This window comes from Mercenaria mercenaria, chromosome 15 (genome assembly GCF_021730395.1).
Source record: "Mercenaria mercenaria strain notata chromosome 15, MADL_Memer_1, whole genome shotgun sequence".
Taxonomy (NCBI): Eukaryota; Metazoa; Mollusca; class Bivalvia; order Venerida; family Veneridae; genus Mercenaria; species Mercenaria mercenaria.
In genome coordinates this window covers 62,102,233-62,121,213 of record NC_069375.1, presented here as the reverse complement: position 1 = coordinate 62,121,213, position 18,981 = coordinate 62,102,233, and the positions used below count along the sequence as shown (strand labels likewise).

The 18,981-nt window shown below is 33.6% G+C and overlaps 1 protein-coding gene across 4 annotated transcripts in view; it reads left to right on the top strand.

The window, feature by feature from the left end:
• The first annotated feature begins 1,551 nt into the window (after nt 1-1,551).
• Nucleotides 1,552-18,981, top strand: part of LOC123556510 (uncharacterized) — a 29,894-nt gene continuing 12,464 nt past the window's right edge. The window contains exons 1-6 of one of the 4 annotated variants that reach the window (XR_008367477.1): nt 1,552-1,656; nt 12,711-13,287; nt 13,825-13,983; nt 15,880-16,314; nt 17,637-17,718; nt 18,576-18,730. Coding sequence is in view for 1 of the 4 variants with exons in the window: in XM_053525414.1 (XP_053381389.1) it covers nt 12,724-13,287; nt 13,825-13,983; nt 15,880-16,299 (1,143 nt within the window). In the remaining 3 variants the exon portion in view is untranslated. Of the gene's footprint in view, nt 1,657-12,710; nt 13,288-13,824; nt 13,984-15,879; nt 16,704-17,631; nt 17,719-18,575; nt 18,731-18,981 lie in introns of those variants that run through there. The other 3 variants (XR_008367476.1, XM_053525414.1, XM_053525413.1) reach the window with 3 other exon arrangements.

Here is an 18,981-nt window from a genome sequence, read left to right as displayed (position 1 = left end):
GTTTAGGTACCAGTTTCAAGAAATTAATGCTAATACCGCTTAAGAAAGCTTTGAATTAATTACTGACAGATTATATGTTATTGAAACACATAAGAACTAGTTGTCTTAACTATCTTTTACACTGGAAATTGAAAAGCGTTTGTAACGTTTTACTGAGGTAAACTGCCTAATTATTAAATATCTACATTCAAGGGTCATTGTATACATATTCCTCCGTGGTGTATATTGTTAAAGACAGCAGGAAAATTTTCATTGCCGTGGCGGCCCGGGTTCGATTCCCGGCTCTGGCATCTTTTTTCCTTGATTGAGTAGATTAAGGATAGTTTAGAAACAAAAACTCGAATTTTAATGTCCATAGTATGTATGACCGAACTTCAATTTTAAAGAAAGACCATTTTTAGCCAAAATTTGTAGGTCAGTGCCTTTATTGAGAGAAAGTTTATTAATCAAATCACACAATCGGTCAAAACAATAACTGGCGGTAATTATATTTAGTAACTTTCATGATATACTTTAATCATACTTTTGAACTCTCTACATAATTTCAAGAGAAGCCTCCATAGCCGAATGGTAAAGGTTCGAAACCTCACATGACATGTTTCAATTTTTCATGCTCATATACTGCCCGGTTGGCTTATGGAATGTCGGCGGTTGTAACCTGATGTCTGCCCATGCCTGGAGCAATGCCTAGAAGTGCACCTTGTGGGTAGCGCAGTGTGACTATATCCAAACTACATAGTCCCCCAAAAATACAAAAAAAAAACAACAACAACAACAATAATATGTCCTACGTAGGAGATACTAAGTCCTACGTAGGAGATAATATGTCCTACGTAGGAGATATTAAGTACTACGTAGGAGATACTATGTCCTACGTAGGAGATATTAAGTACTACGTAGGAGATACTATGTCCTACGTAGGAGACACTAAGTCCTACGTAGGAGATACTATGTCCTACGTAGGAGATATTAAGTCCTACGTAGGAGATACTAAGTCCTACGTAGGAGATACTAACTCCTACGTAGGAGATAGTAAGTCGTACGTATGACAAATTTAAATCTCTCTGCTGGCACCAGGACGCTTCCATAAGTTTGCCTCAATGCAGTTCCCAACAAAATTTAAAGTCAACGAACTGATTTGTTCGCAACCAGTTTACAGCTGTGATTAAAAATTGAGCTAGGCAAGAGTAATTGATTTACAAATGTATTATAAATCCAAATTTCACCAGTTACACACTATCATTTTCTTTTCCAACCAGTCATAATAAATAGCAGCTCCTATTTTTGCAGGTCTGAAATGGAACACTGTGTCGTATAAATTTCATATTTCTGTCTTAGATTAGTAAAAGAATAGCACTTATGTGTAAATGGAATTAGAATAAAGATATAAAATTAAATGCGATTGTCAAAAAATGCCCTGACATTATTGCTGAGAACATTTTTCCATCGACTTCTTTTCATACAGTTTAATATCATAGTAACCATATAGACCATCGAGAATTTGTTTACATTTGTCGTTCCAGCGCCACTGCGGTATGTCGGTGAATCATATCGTATCTGTGTAATATACTGTTTATAAATCCTGCACATGCGTAGATCTATTTTATTCCTTGCAAACATGGCGGAAATGAGTCCTGGGAAATATAAAATATCTAGGTAAAATAGTTTTGCTTTACGTTATCTGATAGGTCTACAATATTTCAAATATTATTTATCAAAAAATGAACACATTAGATTTAAGCTATATATAACTACACAGTATTTACCCTAAGGGGTACCAAATGTTTAAAGACTCTATAGTTCTCACTCAGTTTTGTTAACGTTTCGGCCATATTAAAGGCCTTTATCAAAATGACAAATACCGAGAATTACTCTACATCATGGCGTCTCATAATATAACATTTGGTCAGAGACCACCAATTCAAAAAAGTACAGGGAACTTACTGGGAATGAGGTAAGTGTATACCTGGGAATAAGGTAACGTCTGTGCGTTCTGATTGGTCAGTCATGAAACAAACCCAGGAAGTGATTATTTTTTCAAAATTGATATTTTTTCACTGCATTTACAGTATTTTATTATACATTTTGACAAAATTTGCTACATTTTATGTGTATTGAAAAAAAGTTTTATCAAACGAATTTCTCCCGCCATGTCAATGATGTAAACAGGGGGTCATCTCATTCACACGAAAATTACTTAAATAAAGTATCACTATTCATATGTTTTTCGTCCGATGTTTTGGTAGAACTAAGATAGTTCTTGAAAAACTTGTAATTAGATATACATGTTTCGATGTATGGAAGGCCGTACACGCCATAATGTTACAATGTAAGTCTATGGGAAAACAATTGGTTGTCTCTAACCTATAGTAGAGCTAAAACATGACTTTCGTCGTAAGCCATCACAGGTAATGTAAATGGCCACAAATCTGTTGTAAATGATGTAGAAAGACGTTTTCGTGCAAAAATAAGCGTGAAATTTGATTCTTTTTTAAATTGTGGCCTCTTTTTTTAACAGGTGTGCCCGTTTTTATCTGAGCTTTTGGGCCAAAAAGGATCTTTTTTTTTTCTCTGTAATGTTAAAGAGTGATCAAAATTATTGGACTTTATTTCTATTTTTTACGGAATGAATCGCATTTCAGCTTCAAAGTCAAATCAAATGCAGATAACTGAACTTTTCACGAAAACATGCAACCTGACGACAACAGGGACTGAGTATGGGCATATAAATCGACAGGGGGTGGCCTCAGTAAACTGTCCATATCTTTCTTAAAACTGAACATTTCTTGATGAAACTTTGTAAGACATTTGGTATTGGATCATGTTTTCACAATATCACTGTAAAATTGGAAAACGTGATACGAAACATTCATCTATAGGTCAGAGACCACCAATTCAAAAAAGTACAGGGAACTTACTGGGAATGAGGTAAGTGTATACCTGGGAATAAGGTAACGTCTGTGCGTTCTGATTGGTCAGTCATGAAACAAACCCAGGAAGTGATTATTTTTTCAAAATTGATATTTTTTCACTGCATTTACAGTATTTTATTATACATTTTGACAAAATTTGCTACATTTTATGTGAATTGAAAAAAAGTTTTATCAAACGAATTTCTCCCGCCATGTCAATGATGTAAACAGGGGGTCATCTCATTCACACGAAAATTACTTAAATAAAGTATCACTATTCATGTTTTTCGTCCGATATTTTGGTAGAACTAAGATAGTTCTTGAAAAACTTGTAATTAGATATACATGTTTCGATGTATGGAAGGCCGTACACGCCATAATGTTACAATGTAAGTCTATGGGAAAACAATTGGTGGTCTCTAACCATTTGAAATACAAAACCGGAACTGACGTAACGTTATTAAACGTCAACGTCAAATCCCGCTAAAAATCGATACTCAATTATGATGCACAAGGACTGTCTTCTGGCCTAATGAAGTTATGATTAAAAAATAAAGACTTAATGTGCAGAAACACATCAAGCTAGTAGTCCCAATGCTATCATGGGAGATAAAATTATATCCTAGTCAATGCGTTGGTAGGACAATGAAAGTTTATGTACCATAGATATATGACAAACAAAAAGCTAAAACAAACCAAGATACTCATAAAATTTTTCACTTAACCATTAGATCATTACTAAAATGAACAAAAATAAATTTAAAAACGAATAGTTTATCATCAAACAAAATAGAAACTATAAAAAAATAGGCAAATTTTACGTATAAAGGGAAGTAATTACAAAAAATATCTATATAAGTATTGGAACCAGTAAAATATGACAAGTATGTATCCGAAACTCACACAAATGTGCGTTAAAGGCAGATAAGAGGACATAATATATGAAAGAAATACATATTGAGAATATATTAATGGGTCGCAACGACAACCAACCAAATTTAATACAAAAACGCTTACTTAAAGGTGGTCAATCACATTTAAACAACATTTAATGACATTTTTTACTTTTTGTATATTCTGGTAGAGAATTATTTAAGGAACAAAAAGACCGATTACATAGAGTTAGATTCCTATTTGAAATGTATATTTTATTATTTTTATAAAATTTTGTAATTACTCCCCTTTAATATGAAAGTATATAAAAAGCTGGGTAATTCTTTTTATTTCGATACAATGTCTAGTTTTACATTTGCATTTGATAGACATATCAACTATTGAACAATCTGAACCAAAATGCAAGTTTAAAAGCTGTGTGTAGCTTCTAAATTCATTTATTTCCAATCTGTCTTGGTTGCGCAACCAAGATAGGCAAAGGGAGGTAATAATATTTTTTCAAACTTGCGTTTCTAATGAATTCCATCTAAATACATAATTTTTAATGCAAATATTTTACAAATATATTACAATATGTCTAATATTTATACATTTCCTTAGGCAAAGTATGTTTATCAAATTTATACTTATGATAAAATAACTCTATCTTGGTTGGGCAACCAGGATAGGAAAATGAAATTTTAAAAATACCTCCAGTGAAAATCTAATTTGTATTAAGTGTTAAGTGAACATAAATGAGTGTAAATGATCAGATGCTAAAGTTTCGAACAAATCCGTTACATGGCCAAAATCTGATTATCCACCTTTAAAACCAAAATACCTCCGGATATTACATGTTACTTAAGCATCAATTTGATTGAGTTTATTTATATTCTCTCCAAAGAACTCCAAGTTTCGCTTTCGTGTTAAGTCCATTTGGCACCTCTGTCTGCAACTCGTGGATCCACTCAAGCTCCTTGATCTGTCGGTAGTATCTACTGTTTTCCTTCATGTGTTCTAACACCGACACCCCGACATCACCTATGCTATGACCAGGCGTATTGAAATGTTCTGCCACTGGTTTCGTACGTTTCAGCCATATGTCCCCTTCAGCGATCTTGACGTTTCACCAATATACACAATTCTATCACACTGGATACAGTTTATCCCATATACCAGGTTCCATGCCTGGCAGGTTTGAGTTCGCTCTATCCGTGCCGCTATAGCCTTGTCATTATTGTGCCTCCCTTTGTCTATCATTTCACATACCACGCACTTTCCGTTACATCTTGGTTTCAAATCGCCCGTTTGGTATTGCTTCATAACCTTGTTTGTCTTTCCATGTACCAAAAGGTCAGAAATATTCGTGTCCCTGCGGTAAGCTACAATTGGGGTGTCACTGAATATATGTTTCATTCGTTCTGATTTGTGTAAAGTGTTCATATGTTTACGTACAATATTATGTAAATTCGGGAGATGTCTGGAGTAAGTCACTACTACAGGTACCCTCTTCATTTTCTCTTTTTTGAGTTTCTGTGGTGTTAATAGTTTAGCCCTATCTATCTTGTCCACTCTATCCAGCTGATTTTCAATAAACTTTCCGCTGTAACCCCTCCTCCTTAGCTGGCCTCTTAGTTCCTGTCTGTGTTTGGCGTAGTCTGCTTCCGTCGAGCAAATCCTTTTCAATCTTACTCCTAATCCATACGGAATTGCCTTTTTTACGTTTTGAGGGTGGTCTGATTTCCAGTTTAAATATAAGTGTTTGTCCGTCGGTTTCGAATATAAGACTGTTGTAATTTCATTATTTTTTTCAATTCTGACTGTCGTGTCCAGAAATTCTATTCTTGTTGTATGCCACCTTAATTCCACTTTTATGTTCGGGTGTATCTGATTCGCAAAATCTCTGAATTTTAACAGATCTTCTAGTCCATGTTGCCACAGCCCAAATCCGTCATCAATGTAACGCTTGTAAAACATTGGTACTTTTTCATTCTCCATCAACTTCTCGTCCCATTTGCGCATATAGCAACAAGCAAAATTACGACCTAGCTTTGACACTATCGCCACTCCTTCCTTCTGGACATACTCGCTATTATTGAATGAAAAAACATTGTTCGTTAGTACCGTATTTATCATTTTCATAACCGCTTCTGTTGTGACATTTGGGTTAGTTCTGCATTGGAGAGCTTCTTCACAAGCTGTTAAACCTTCTCATCTGGGTATAGATGGGTACAACTTGACTACGTCAAAACAAAACAAAATCACTCTTTGGAGAGAATATAAATAAACTCAATCAAATTGATGCTTAAGTAACATTTAATATCCGGAGGTATTTTGGTTTTAAGTAAGCGTTTTTGTATTAAATTTGGTTGGTTGTCGTTGCGACCCATTAATATATTCTCAATATGTATTTCTTTCATATATTATGTCCTCTTATCTGCCTTTAACGCACATTTGTGTGAGTTTCGGATACATACTTGTCATATTTTACTGGTTCCAATACTTATGACGTTGCGTACGTTGTTGGCGAACATCGGGAATTTGTAAGTTTCTTACACTACAATGTTTCATGAAATTAGTTTTAGAAATACGGTTGTTTTTATGCTTATATCACAAGAAAGGCAAAACAATCGTCCTGTTAGTAAATGTGATCGCATCTGCGTTCAATAAGTAGTAAAAATTTAATTCGACATGGTATAATAGAAAAGAACACAAAAACGTCATGTAAGATGTAACAAAATTTACCAATGCGCATTACATAACGGCTTAGTTAATTCATAAAATTATTTTTTTTCCGTCAAATAAGAAGACTCGGTGACGTGACGTCAACTATATTTGACGTCATTTCAGTCATTTGCTTTTCAATACTTTCTGTAACAAATCGGAAGTGAAAGACAGATCCAACTGAAAACGTAAGATTTTATGTCTTTCCTCGACCGGATTTATTAAAACTTCTGTAGTTTCTTAACTATTGTATGCTTTCTATAATATTTATTTTGACAAAAAGTACATAAATTCTACTTTTGAATTAGTAAGTTGTTGTCCTGTTTTAACTTGGATAATGGCGTTTAATATAGCCTATGTATACTTTAATCTAGCCGCGATGTCACACGTGTCAAAAAATGCAATTACGAAGTTGTTACGTGCCGAAATATTTACAGAAATATGTATTTGTTTACAAATCTGCGAATACAGTCTAAAAGTACATACACATGTCTGCAAATTGATATGCATAAATCTAACGTTGAATATAAATTAAACTTATCACATGAAAATTGCAAAATCTAGCCGAAATGTCACAACCGTGAAATTAATGTAACGTCGACGTTATGTTTGAAAACTAAATAACGTAAACGTATTGAAATTGTATCCAAACATTGCAATATATTCACTGTCTGATAAATATTTGATTGAATAAGCATCATTCGAAATCTATATCAAATAGTTCTTTTAAATATCGGAACGATATGATTTATGAAAACTGTAGCCCAAACACCCCAAGTAATCACTGTAACGCCAAAGCGGTTAAAAACGACGATAACGTCAGTTACGCTAATGTACGCCAACAATGAGCGATACGTCTTTTATAGATTTTTTTTGTAATTACTTCCCTTTATACGTAAAATTTGCCTATTTTTTATAGTTTCTATTTTGTTTGATGATAAACTATTCGTTTTTAAATTTATTTTTGTTCATTTTAGTAATGATCTAATGGTTAAGTGCAAAATTTTATGAGTATCTTGGTTTGTTTTAGCTTTTTGTTTGTCATATATCTATGGTATATAAACTTTCATTGTCCTACCAACGCATTGACTAGGATATAATTTTATTTCCAATGATAGCATTGGGACTACTAGCTTGATGTGTTTCTGCACATTAAGTCTTTATTATTTAATCATAACTTCATTAGCAGGGGTGGTATAGTACGTCATCAACAGGTGCGCGCAACACTTCCCGATGCGGCTTTTTTATGTCAAAACACCTCGATTCGGTGAGTAAACTTGCGATTATTTCATTGGTAATGAATAGATTTTGAAATGACATGTAGTCTAAAGTACCCGCATGTGTCTCTAGTTTATCACTGACGTTTGCATTTTTCAAGAAAGTCTTATGTTTAAGAGAACATTCGAGCACAATGCACTCCATGGAAACACTTCCCCATTCACCACACCATATTATATCGCATAACAAGAGTTTACATGCATTTCTAATGACTAAATGCCTTGACGGGTGTTCTTTTATGGCAAACAGAGGTCAGTGATACCTTAATTAATTATTGGAATCTATAGTCTCAAAGAAATCAGTAATATAAAATTTCGCCTTCCCGGTTCACCAGGTAAAACGATGCACTTCCCGGCTCACCGCCCGTGTGGCATCGTGTTTGACTTAATTATATGTAGCCTTTCAATTTATTTTGACGCATGGTACTTCGGTTGCCATACCAGCAAAACTAGTATTTAGCAATGAACGTTTATGTCAGTAAAAACAGTGTTTAATTTACTTTCAAGAGCTGTATTATGACAGATTTACTCTTTCTTTTTCAGATCACAACAGAAACACCTGAGATATTCTGTTTATCAGAATTAAATTATGAAGCTAAACACTTGGGGTTCAGCAGTATGATATCCGTAGAGAGATGAACATAAACTGCATATAGTGATTCATGAATTTCTCGGGAATAAAATGACACGTCAAAAAAATCAGAATTGTAGAAAGAACAATACCCGCTTGTTGTGGATGTTTGTGAAAAAGTCAGAAATGAAGACCACAGAAGTAGTCGTTGTTTGAGGTTCACTCACTGGCAATATGTGCAGACACCGTTTAAAACAGCTCACTGTTACGTGTGACCACTACCGTACAATATTTAGCCATGGACAGCTTTTGTAGACGGAATTTAATGTGATTTTGCGTGACTTCAAACAATTGTGATTTTTTATTGAAACATGTTTTGTTTTGTCTGTCTGTGTTGAAGTCACAGAGTCTTGTCAGTGCCTCTCCTTTCTTCTAAATAACATTTGACAGATTTTGATGAAAGGCAACAGCAGTATTAAACTTTGTATGAAATGTAGTTGACACTCATGCTCATAACGGGTAAAACACAACAATGTAAATATTGTTATCTCTATGTTTCGGTCAATAAACGTTCACAGATTATACTACATTGCCACTTTATCAATTTTTGTGTGTTTTTAATGAAATTTCTGAGTTATAATTAGTGTAGTTGCATTTTCCAGTTTAATGGTTTCTGGAGTTATTAAATTCTGATTTTTGTTGATTTTGAAGTTTAGGCAGTGCATCTCCACTTCTTGTCTTTCTGTCGTGTCTGAATATTTCCAATTGTTGAGAATATGTGACATAGAGATGTACACTACTTCTTGATAGAAGAAAATAAAAGCATACAATGTGGAAAGAATTTGTCAGATATGTGATCTTAATGAAACTTAAGGTGAATTTCATTTTTTTAAATGTTGAGTTATAAAGAATTACGTCCAAAGTTAATGAAACGTTATCATTATACTCGTATTTATAAGTGTGTATAAAATTTAGAATTGCTATAATCAAGTAACAAATCTACTTTCGTTGATTTGTGTAAATATATAACATTAGCTAATAAAAAGGAAGATGTTGCTATGTCTTGAAAGTGTATGTGCGTATGTTTATGTCACAACGGCTTCCACTGTGTAAGGGTTTAAATAAAAAATCAGTAAAATTTCCTATTTTAAATAATCTTTTATACAACAACATTTTCAACAACTAAACTGTTAAAGAAAAGCAAAATAATTTACATTGCAAGTAAAATTGTTCTACCACTGTTCATGCTCACTTCGAGTTTTAACATGTAATTGGGTGCACTAAGATTAGCAAGCAAAATCTGAACATTAGTCAAATGTTAAATCCTGAACCGCTTTCTAGTGTAGATTCAATCGATGTCCCATTCTACTACGTGGTAATTATAATTCGGTTGCAGTCGCTCTTGGTCTTTCCCTGCGCACATCTAAAACTCCTTAATAAGAACATTTCGTTGGCGCGATACAGTAATTTCTCATATTCCCGCGCAATTTTGATGATCACGTGGCCCTGAAACGTTAAACAAATTAAATAGTAGCATATCATTAAAAACTAAACTGCATTGGTGCGACTTTTTACCTTTAAAAATATATTAAAAGGTTGCTCCTTTAAAAAACAGCACATGATAAAATTTAACTATATAATTTTGCTTTACTTAGCATATTATCAATGCATATTCTTATTTGTCTCATCGAGTCTTGCCTTGAACTCAAGTTCGGAATCAAAGCCATCATACTCGACTATTTTCGATGACACGCCATATATAGTTATCATGAAAAAATAATTAGAGTAACAAGTTAACTAATGGCTTCCAAAATACTTTCTATTTATATTATCATGTCTCGAAGTGCCTATCTTACTATACCCCTTATTAAGGTTTATCTATTGTAACATTATTGAAATTAAATCAGTTATTTATATCCATACCTTCAAACAGGAACCGACATAGTCGTGACAAAGTTTGGTACGGAGACCTAGTTGAGCGTTGAAATCCTTGTCTGGGGTAATTCCGTTAGAGGATGTTCTCCACTTCTCAAATATTATGTCGTACAGCTTTTGGAAAATATAATACGTCAATTATGTCTTGCATGCTGATCACTCAGCAATCCTTTTTAACATATATTGACGATTCCATTGATGCAGACTAGAAGTTTTGTTTCCTTTTTCATCTTTCATGTACCTAAAATAACAAATATAAGGACATGATAGAACATAATTATGTCATACATATGCACGTTTATAGTATACAGCATACTAGTATGTCCAAGATATGCCTTGTTCTTTCAATATTATCTTCAAATGCTTAACTGAAGTTTACGGACCATCTAGTGCAAGCACTCTAACAATTAGTTATTCGAATTAATAGAACTCCCAGGCAAGCGTGATCACATTTACATGAGCACCAGCCCGATGTTAGTCATGCTGGAAACTGGTGAGCCGGGAAGGACATCAATTCAGTTGGTGAACCGGGAAGGCGAAATTTTAGTTTACTGATTTTTCGGAAAGTTTAGATTCCAGTGACTAATCAAGGTATCACTGACATCTGTTTACCAAAAAAGAACACCCGTCAATGCTTGGATTTATCAGAAATGCATGTAAACTCTTGTTATGCGACATAATATGGTGTGGTGAATAGGGAAGTGTTTCCATGAAGTGCATTGTGCACGAATGTTCTCTTAAACGGAAGGCTTTCTTGAAAAATGCAAACGTAAATGATAAACTAGAGGCATTTGCGGGTACTTTCAACTATATGTCATTTTCGAATCTATTAGTTATCAATGTAATAATCGCAAGTTTACTCACCAAATCGAGATGTTTTGACACAAAAAGCCGCATCGGGAAGTGTTGCGCGCACCTGTTGATGACGTACTATACCACCCTTGTTAGGCCAGAAGACAGTCCTTGTGCATCATAAATGAGTATCGATTTTTTGCGGGATTTGACGTTGACGTTTAATAACGTTACGTCAGTTCCGGTTTTGTATTTCAAATGTTATATTATGAGACGCCATGATGTAGAGTAATTCTCGGTATTTGTCATTTTGATAAAGGCCTTATAGTGAAACGTTAATAAAACTGAGTGAGAACTATAGAGTCTTTATATATAACTACATGCCTGAAATTAAGCATATCTGAAATCGAAAGTAGTGTCATTTTATTTCATATACTGAAGTTTTTTAATCAATTTGTCGCTAGACTTTATGCCAGTAAATGCCAATGCTTAATGTGTATGACTTTACAAAAATAAAGAATTTATTAATCATGTAATCATTTGTATGATCAATCTAAATTTAACAAATATCAATTAAATATTATACATATAAAATATAAAATTGTGAGTGCAATTGTTATTTGACATTCAAGAATCGGTGCCAAGGGAGATTAACATCACCCAAGTAGTCTCTGATTCTTTTAAAATCATTTTAGATACTAGTATACACTTTAACTTTTACCAGAAGTATAGTATGACCTACTTTCATGTATATACATGTATAATGCTATACATATAGGAATCCCCACGATTAACTTCTGCATTTAAAGCTTGTAAATAATCGATACGTGGAAAATATATTGCATATGAAAGATGAAATACACATTTATAGTAATAATGGCCATGTTAACAAAATAAACACACTATATAGTATGGTTTAAATAAGCTTTTAAAAGATTAACGTGTCTATATTTAAGCATTACATATACTTCTTTATGCTCAATTAAGCGTTTAATATTTAAGCGGGCTATTTAAATCACAACAACTATCGTCAATACATGCATAAAATCTAACAATTGTCATGTGACATGCCGTGGTAAGGGGACACCCTGAGAACCCTAACCCCCCCCCCCCCCCCCCCCAAAAAAAAAAAAAATAAAACGTAGTTATATAAGCACTACCTCGAGGCGTGATCTGTCACGGACTTATTTAGAATGGAGGTGACCCACATGTACCTAAGTCGGTCAAGGGCACGATAAATGTCACGGTCACTGACTTTGGCACATGCACATGAAACAATGGAATTACGGAATGACTATATACTACGCATAATTTTGCTATTAGAAAGTACATTACGTCAGATTAATGCATGAAACATTGTTAAGTGCTGTGGTATTAAAAGTGCGATCGGTTTGTTTTCCAGCTTGTCAATTTATTCTTTTATGCAGATAACATTCCGTCATTTTAGAACTTGTGTACCTTAAACAGTTGCACTTTACTTTAAATGAAATATTGTATTATGTGTTTAGTAAATGAATACGGTGCATATCATAGCATTGCTTTTGATTTGCAGCAAATATTGATTCGACATTTTGTATTCCGAATGCCTCTAAAGTAACGGCATTTTGTATTATACATTTCCTGCAGATAAAACTCAAACATGGAGCACAAGGCGCAGCTTAAGAACGTAAAATACAGAAACTGGGTGAGGGCAGGTCTTGGGATAAAATACGTAAAAGAAGGTTTGGAACCATTTTGCGACCATCTTGTTAACCAGCAGCATATTGCTATCTTAGATAAAGTTAAACGGAAACACAATCTTTCGGCAGTGACATGCGGACTTTGCGACGTACGCACTCTCCAACCTGATCATGTCCAAACCAAAACTAGGCAATGTCCTCTTGGTCAAACATACTGTAATTGCCTACATCCACGCGGGAAAATATCATGTGCAAACAAAGTATGTGGCGCCATCTACGATGAAATAATTCAACTCCATGCTTCAACCCCGCCAGCTCCAAACTGGAAAAATACGGACGCACAACAATGGTGCACTGAACCATGGGCTGTCGCAAAATGTTTTATAAATGCTCCAGGATACGAGGCAAATAAAAGTAGAGCGGTAGAATTTGACTGTCCTGGCTTGTTGCATGTGCTGATTAACAACATAGAATTCCAACAACATATCAAGTGTGTGATAACTGGTACAGATGTTTTCTCAAGGGTAAATATTGGTCTTTTTATATTCGTTTTTAATAACCATATTGGATATCATTTGTAAAGCTTTATTAGCCTAAAGGATTCATGAAGAAAATTCCTAATTTGATAATGGACACAGAACATGATGGAGAATGATACAGTTACTTAATTACAGTTACTTAATGTTAATTTGAATCAATTTTAAACTCATGCGGTAAATGCAGTGTTGCATATATTAACGGGCTTAAAATACCAGTAACGACATACAATCGCCACTTACCGAAACAGGTATTTTGTAATCCCACTCTGTGTATTTTTTGTTCCCACTCTGTGTTTATTCATATAAATTTTGTATAATTGTGTCCCTTTTCCTTCAACACATAGATGATCAAAGCTTAGACGGAAATATATTGAGATAATAAGATTAAGAGAAGAAACTAGTTAGTCGGTAGGAAGACCACGATTAAAGACAATACATACAGTAGTTTCAGGGTTGCTCTTTGTTAATATCATTTTACGTTATTAGTTTCAGTTACACTTTTGTTGTGTTTATGTTGTACAGGTACGCAAGTCTAGAAACGATATATTTCACTCTCACAGTATGGAATTAGAAGACACGGAGGTTAACAATTATATAGATGATATGATAGAACTTTTGGAAGATGAACATGAAATTAAACACAGACAAGAATCTAAAGATGCCGTTAAAAACCTAATAGAGGTAATAAAATTTCAAAGATGTGTCGTTACAGGCAACATGCAAAGACTTTGTCTCATGAGCTTCCTGCATGTATTGGCAACCTTTGACTGTAAAACATTGAAACTCATTTAATGTCTTTTTCTTATCAACACAACTTGTGACTGTTTCTTTTTAAGGTATTTGGCCCCTAATAGTAATGTTAAAAAGAAGGCATTTGCTTGGTATATTCTTAAAGCTGACCATGTTTCGCACTGTGTTGCAAATTTTAAACAACTTTTACCGTGCCGTTCTTTTGTTTTTTTTGTGTGTGTCTGTTTGTTTTGTTTTTTTATTTGTATTTTTTTTATAATTTATGGTATTTCCTCAAGCTCAAGAAGAGACAATTTTCAATGTGATGGCCACTATCTAAAACGTTTGCAGAGAATTCATCGTCGTTTATTTTCTTTTAAAAATAAGCTAATGAAATGAGAAAGAACTTTTTACTTTTAACAAGCTACGTTTACGTATCCCATTAATTGTTCATCCTACACATATCATTATTTAATCAGTAGTGAAAATCAGTAAGATTTAAAATCAAAGGTGGCATGTTGGTCTTATATTTTTAAACAGCCATCTCCGTGGAATATTGTCACCAGGTACAAGTATCAAAATTATGACTATAGCACATATATGTCATCTTTGTAAAACATTAAGATTAAATAAACTAAGTTTCTTACGAATCCATATCAGTTATAGATATGAATGCTTCTACCGTCGTCAGAAGTATTTTTGTTAATCCTTTACTCCATCTGAATCTCTCTTTAAAGAGAATTCCTATAGTTTTTTTCCTTTCATAGAATTTTTTTAAATTCAAATATATGATAGGAAAATTTGTGCTGAAAACAATGAACAAATAAAAACAATAGGTCACCAGGCTTGTTTTTGTGAAAAATTGTTTTGAACACACCCACTGTTGCTGAAACTGCCAGCGATTTTTCAACATTTTCATAATTTTCTGCTTTTTTATAAATACCAACCAAAATATACATCCAGGCAGCACAATACGGTTTTTTCTTTTTACAGATTTTATTATATACTTATTTGATATCATAGTCATATTTATAATACTTTATCCTTACAATAATAGGTACAAATGAAAAAAAAATATTGTTTCATATTTACTCTTGTGAACTTTTTTCAATGAAAAATATCCATAGTGAAGAATATTTTTTTTTAAATTTTGAAAAAACTCTTTCATAGAATTTTTTCTTTTTCTTCTTGTGTATAGATAATTGTATTGTGAGCATAAAAATGGCTAAAAATGTATGGGTCACCGGGCTAAATTTTATGTTAAGACCGCTAGAATACAACACCTGTTCGGACGGAAAATGGCGCGAACCTGGCCAAATTGATTACATATGTCTGCTAAAAGTTAAAAAAAGTTTTAAAAATTCTTAATTCTTTCTATAATTGAATACTAAATAATCTGAAAGGTGATATTGTCTTATCAGTACTAAGTCAATTATCTTACATTATATGAACAACACTGTCTTTGTACTAAAATGCGATGTGAAAACACAACCACAAAAACAGCAAGATACCTGTCAGGCATGATACTTGTCAATACAAAATAAACCAGTATCAACATTTGATTACTGATATAACTTATCAAAAATGTTATTTCATTCAAAATTCCTCATATTTAAGATTGTCTGTAACATGTTTCAACAAATGTTGACTTCAGTTCAGTTTTCCATAGAAAGTGTCGGCTGCGCAGAAAGATGCGCATAAAAAACTATAGGAATTCCCTTTAAACAAATAAGCAAACTGAATTCAAAACAGTTACATCAGATATAATTGCCTATTTGCATAATGTCTTCTTCTGAATTTGATCACATCAGAAGTCATTTTTTAGTAAAAAAATGGTCTATTTTAAAGCTAAAGCGGGAAGATTTCATTACAACAACTACAGACGAGGCCGAAATCCGCCGTGTTGCCATGGCTGCAATCAACGAGAAGGAAAGAGAACTTCAACAAACGATACTTGTTGCTGGAAATGAATTTAGAACTGCAGCTGCTGAAGGAAAACGCAAGCTTGAGGGGAAAGGTTTAGTTATTAAATCTGAACTCCAACAGAAAAGAAGGAAACTCAGAAAGGAATTGGTAATGACAAATGATGAAGTAAGAACTACAGCTACCGAGGGCAAACGCATGCTTGAGAAGGAAGGTCAAGCTATTAAAGCTAACCTCCAGCAGACAGCAGAAAAAATTGAACAGAAAAGAATTGGGATCGAAAAGCAGCTGACGACAAAAACAGTAGAAGCAGAACAAAATATAGAGCTCAAACTTCAAGAATGAAAGTTGGAGTTAGAGGTAAAATTAAAGTTATGATAGACAACTAAATCTTTAATATAAACATATAGTTTGTTTCTGTCAAAGGTAGTTAATTGATACAGTTAAATTGTTGCTCATACGGAAGGGTAAATACATTGATTATATAACCGTAGATTTACAATGAACATACTCAGTCATTTTTTTCTATACATTCAAAATGCAATTTATAAATACTCACATTGCTTAATGCTAACAAAAAGAAATGGTATTCCAATCAAAAAGTGTTTATCTGTTTTTGTAGTAAATGAAAGATTTAAGACCACCGAACAAAACCTATTTTAAGTTATAAGAATGAAAGATTGGAGCAAAGTCGTACATTACTCGCTTTTTGTGATATAATGAAAAAGCATCCTGTGATACTATAGCATCCTGTGATACTATACCCCATTTATAAAAGAAAAAAAATGAAAATCACAGGTCTCCTAACAAAACTCGGGTTAATATGGAAACAAAATACAGGGGTCTCCTCTCTCATCTGGGATCAAACTTACATAGGCATCTGTTAACATATTGTCTTTCAATCAAGATCTATTATCAATGGATATCTGTTCACAATGCAACTTACATAGAACACAAATTATTCTTGATGAACGCATCTAACGGAATATGCAACATATGTTAAACTGAAGACATCTGCTGTTATGAGACGTTTATCATATAAAACAAGTATGGATGTTTTAAAGAAGTATTTTATTCAATTCTGCCCAAGGAGTTTTTCCAAGGTGGTACTAGTGATAAGCAAATTAGAAAAATCAAAATACTTTTATTTTTGAATTTGGAAACGCGGAAACGAATTAAAAGTTGTAAAAATTGAACATGAAAATGCAGCGTTAGAAAGAAGAATCATTTCAAATGTAAAAGATTTGTTAATTTTCAAACTTTACACAATGAAAGTATAAAATATATCAATATAGTTAAAACTAGATAGAATGTTTGACAGTGGCGTGTTATGCTTATCTTACACTCTTTAAATGATATGTTCAGTTTACAGTGAAACAGGCCAATAGATTCCTTCAAACATATCCTAAACATAAAGATTTAGTTTCGAACATAGATTGAACTTCGTGTAACGATTTTTTGAAATACAATACTGTTACTTTTATATATTAAGAGATATCATCGTCAATGTTGTATTGCGATACATTATTGCTGATGTCAAGTTACTTTTGATAGGAAATGGGCCAAATGGCATATGTACTGAGTTTAATAGTATTGATATTGTAATATATGTAATATATTACTGTGATTTTCATATTTTTGAAATTTTTATCTGTTATGTAAACATTAAATTTCTAATACAGCGTGTAAAGAACTTGACTGAAGATCTGATAGCGGGTAAATCCCAGACTAGACAAGAAGCTGAGAATAGCAAGGCCAAAACAGGTATGATAGTCGTAAATGTCAGAGATTATGACTGTATATTTATTATCAAGACTCTGTGGAGATGTAGATGTTAGATTAATCTGTCGTTGTTTCTGTTGTTGCTGTTATATTTAATATTATTTATAGTCGCCATTTGGTATGATTTCTCCGACTCCTCCAGAAAACTTTTAGTAATATCAGTGGGAGGATAGTGCGTGCAATTTACAGAAAAAGCTATAATTCAAGAAGCTTTCCTTGTTTATAGGGTACCAGGTGTAACGTGCTAGTACATGGGACTATTATTTCAATGTTAATTAGGCTTGTTGAAGGAATGTGGGATCAATGTCACGACCCCATGTGTCGTAATTAGACAGCGTAACCACTGAACCACTGCGTTCATTGTCTTCCCGTTGGTTATCGCTATCTTTTTTCTAAACTGAACACAGTTGATCCATTTCACACAATCTTGCAATAACATAACTCAAACGCGCTGCCCTTACCAATGTAACTGTATATAAAAACTGAAGATATTCTTATTTTGCATGCTCATGATTCTTTGTCTAAGATGTATGAAGCTCACTTAAATGGCAAATGAAGCGGTGCCTATGACAAATCTTATGATCCAGAACGGGTTTCACAAACGTTCCGAAGTCTCATTCTAATTTGGACAAAAGTAAGCCTGCCTGTATAAAATATGAAATATGGAGAATTCCACCCCACCCCCTTTTTACCACACATTTTCCATCATGCTAATGAACATATGTTGAATATTTGAATACATGGATCGTACTTTGAGTATCTATCGATTTTCTGCACGATTGATATTGATATTATAGACCACCACCGACAAATGTAACGTTTCTTTCATTGTTTTTAAGGTACAGCTTTGAAATTTGGACGACGTGTACAGCTTTGCATGCCGATTTTTAAACTGACTTTCAGTGACCATCAATGTTATCTACTGACCTACTTTCTTGTTTCTTAATATACAACCTTGAAAATTGGATGACATGTACATTTTTGGCATGCCGATCTCTCAACTGACATTCAGTGACCGTCAATGTGACCTTCTGACCTACTTTGTTGTTTTTAAGCTACGGCAAAAAGGACCAAATTTGGACCACTTGTAATATATTTTACAGATTTCGAAAGTAATCTTGCATAATCCTTACCTTGACCCACACACCAGTTTTGAGCTCAGCTGAGCCGAAGACTCAAGGTAAGCTTTTATGACCGCTCGATGTCCGTCGTGCGTCGTGTGTCAAAATCTTCTTCTTCAGAACC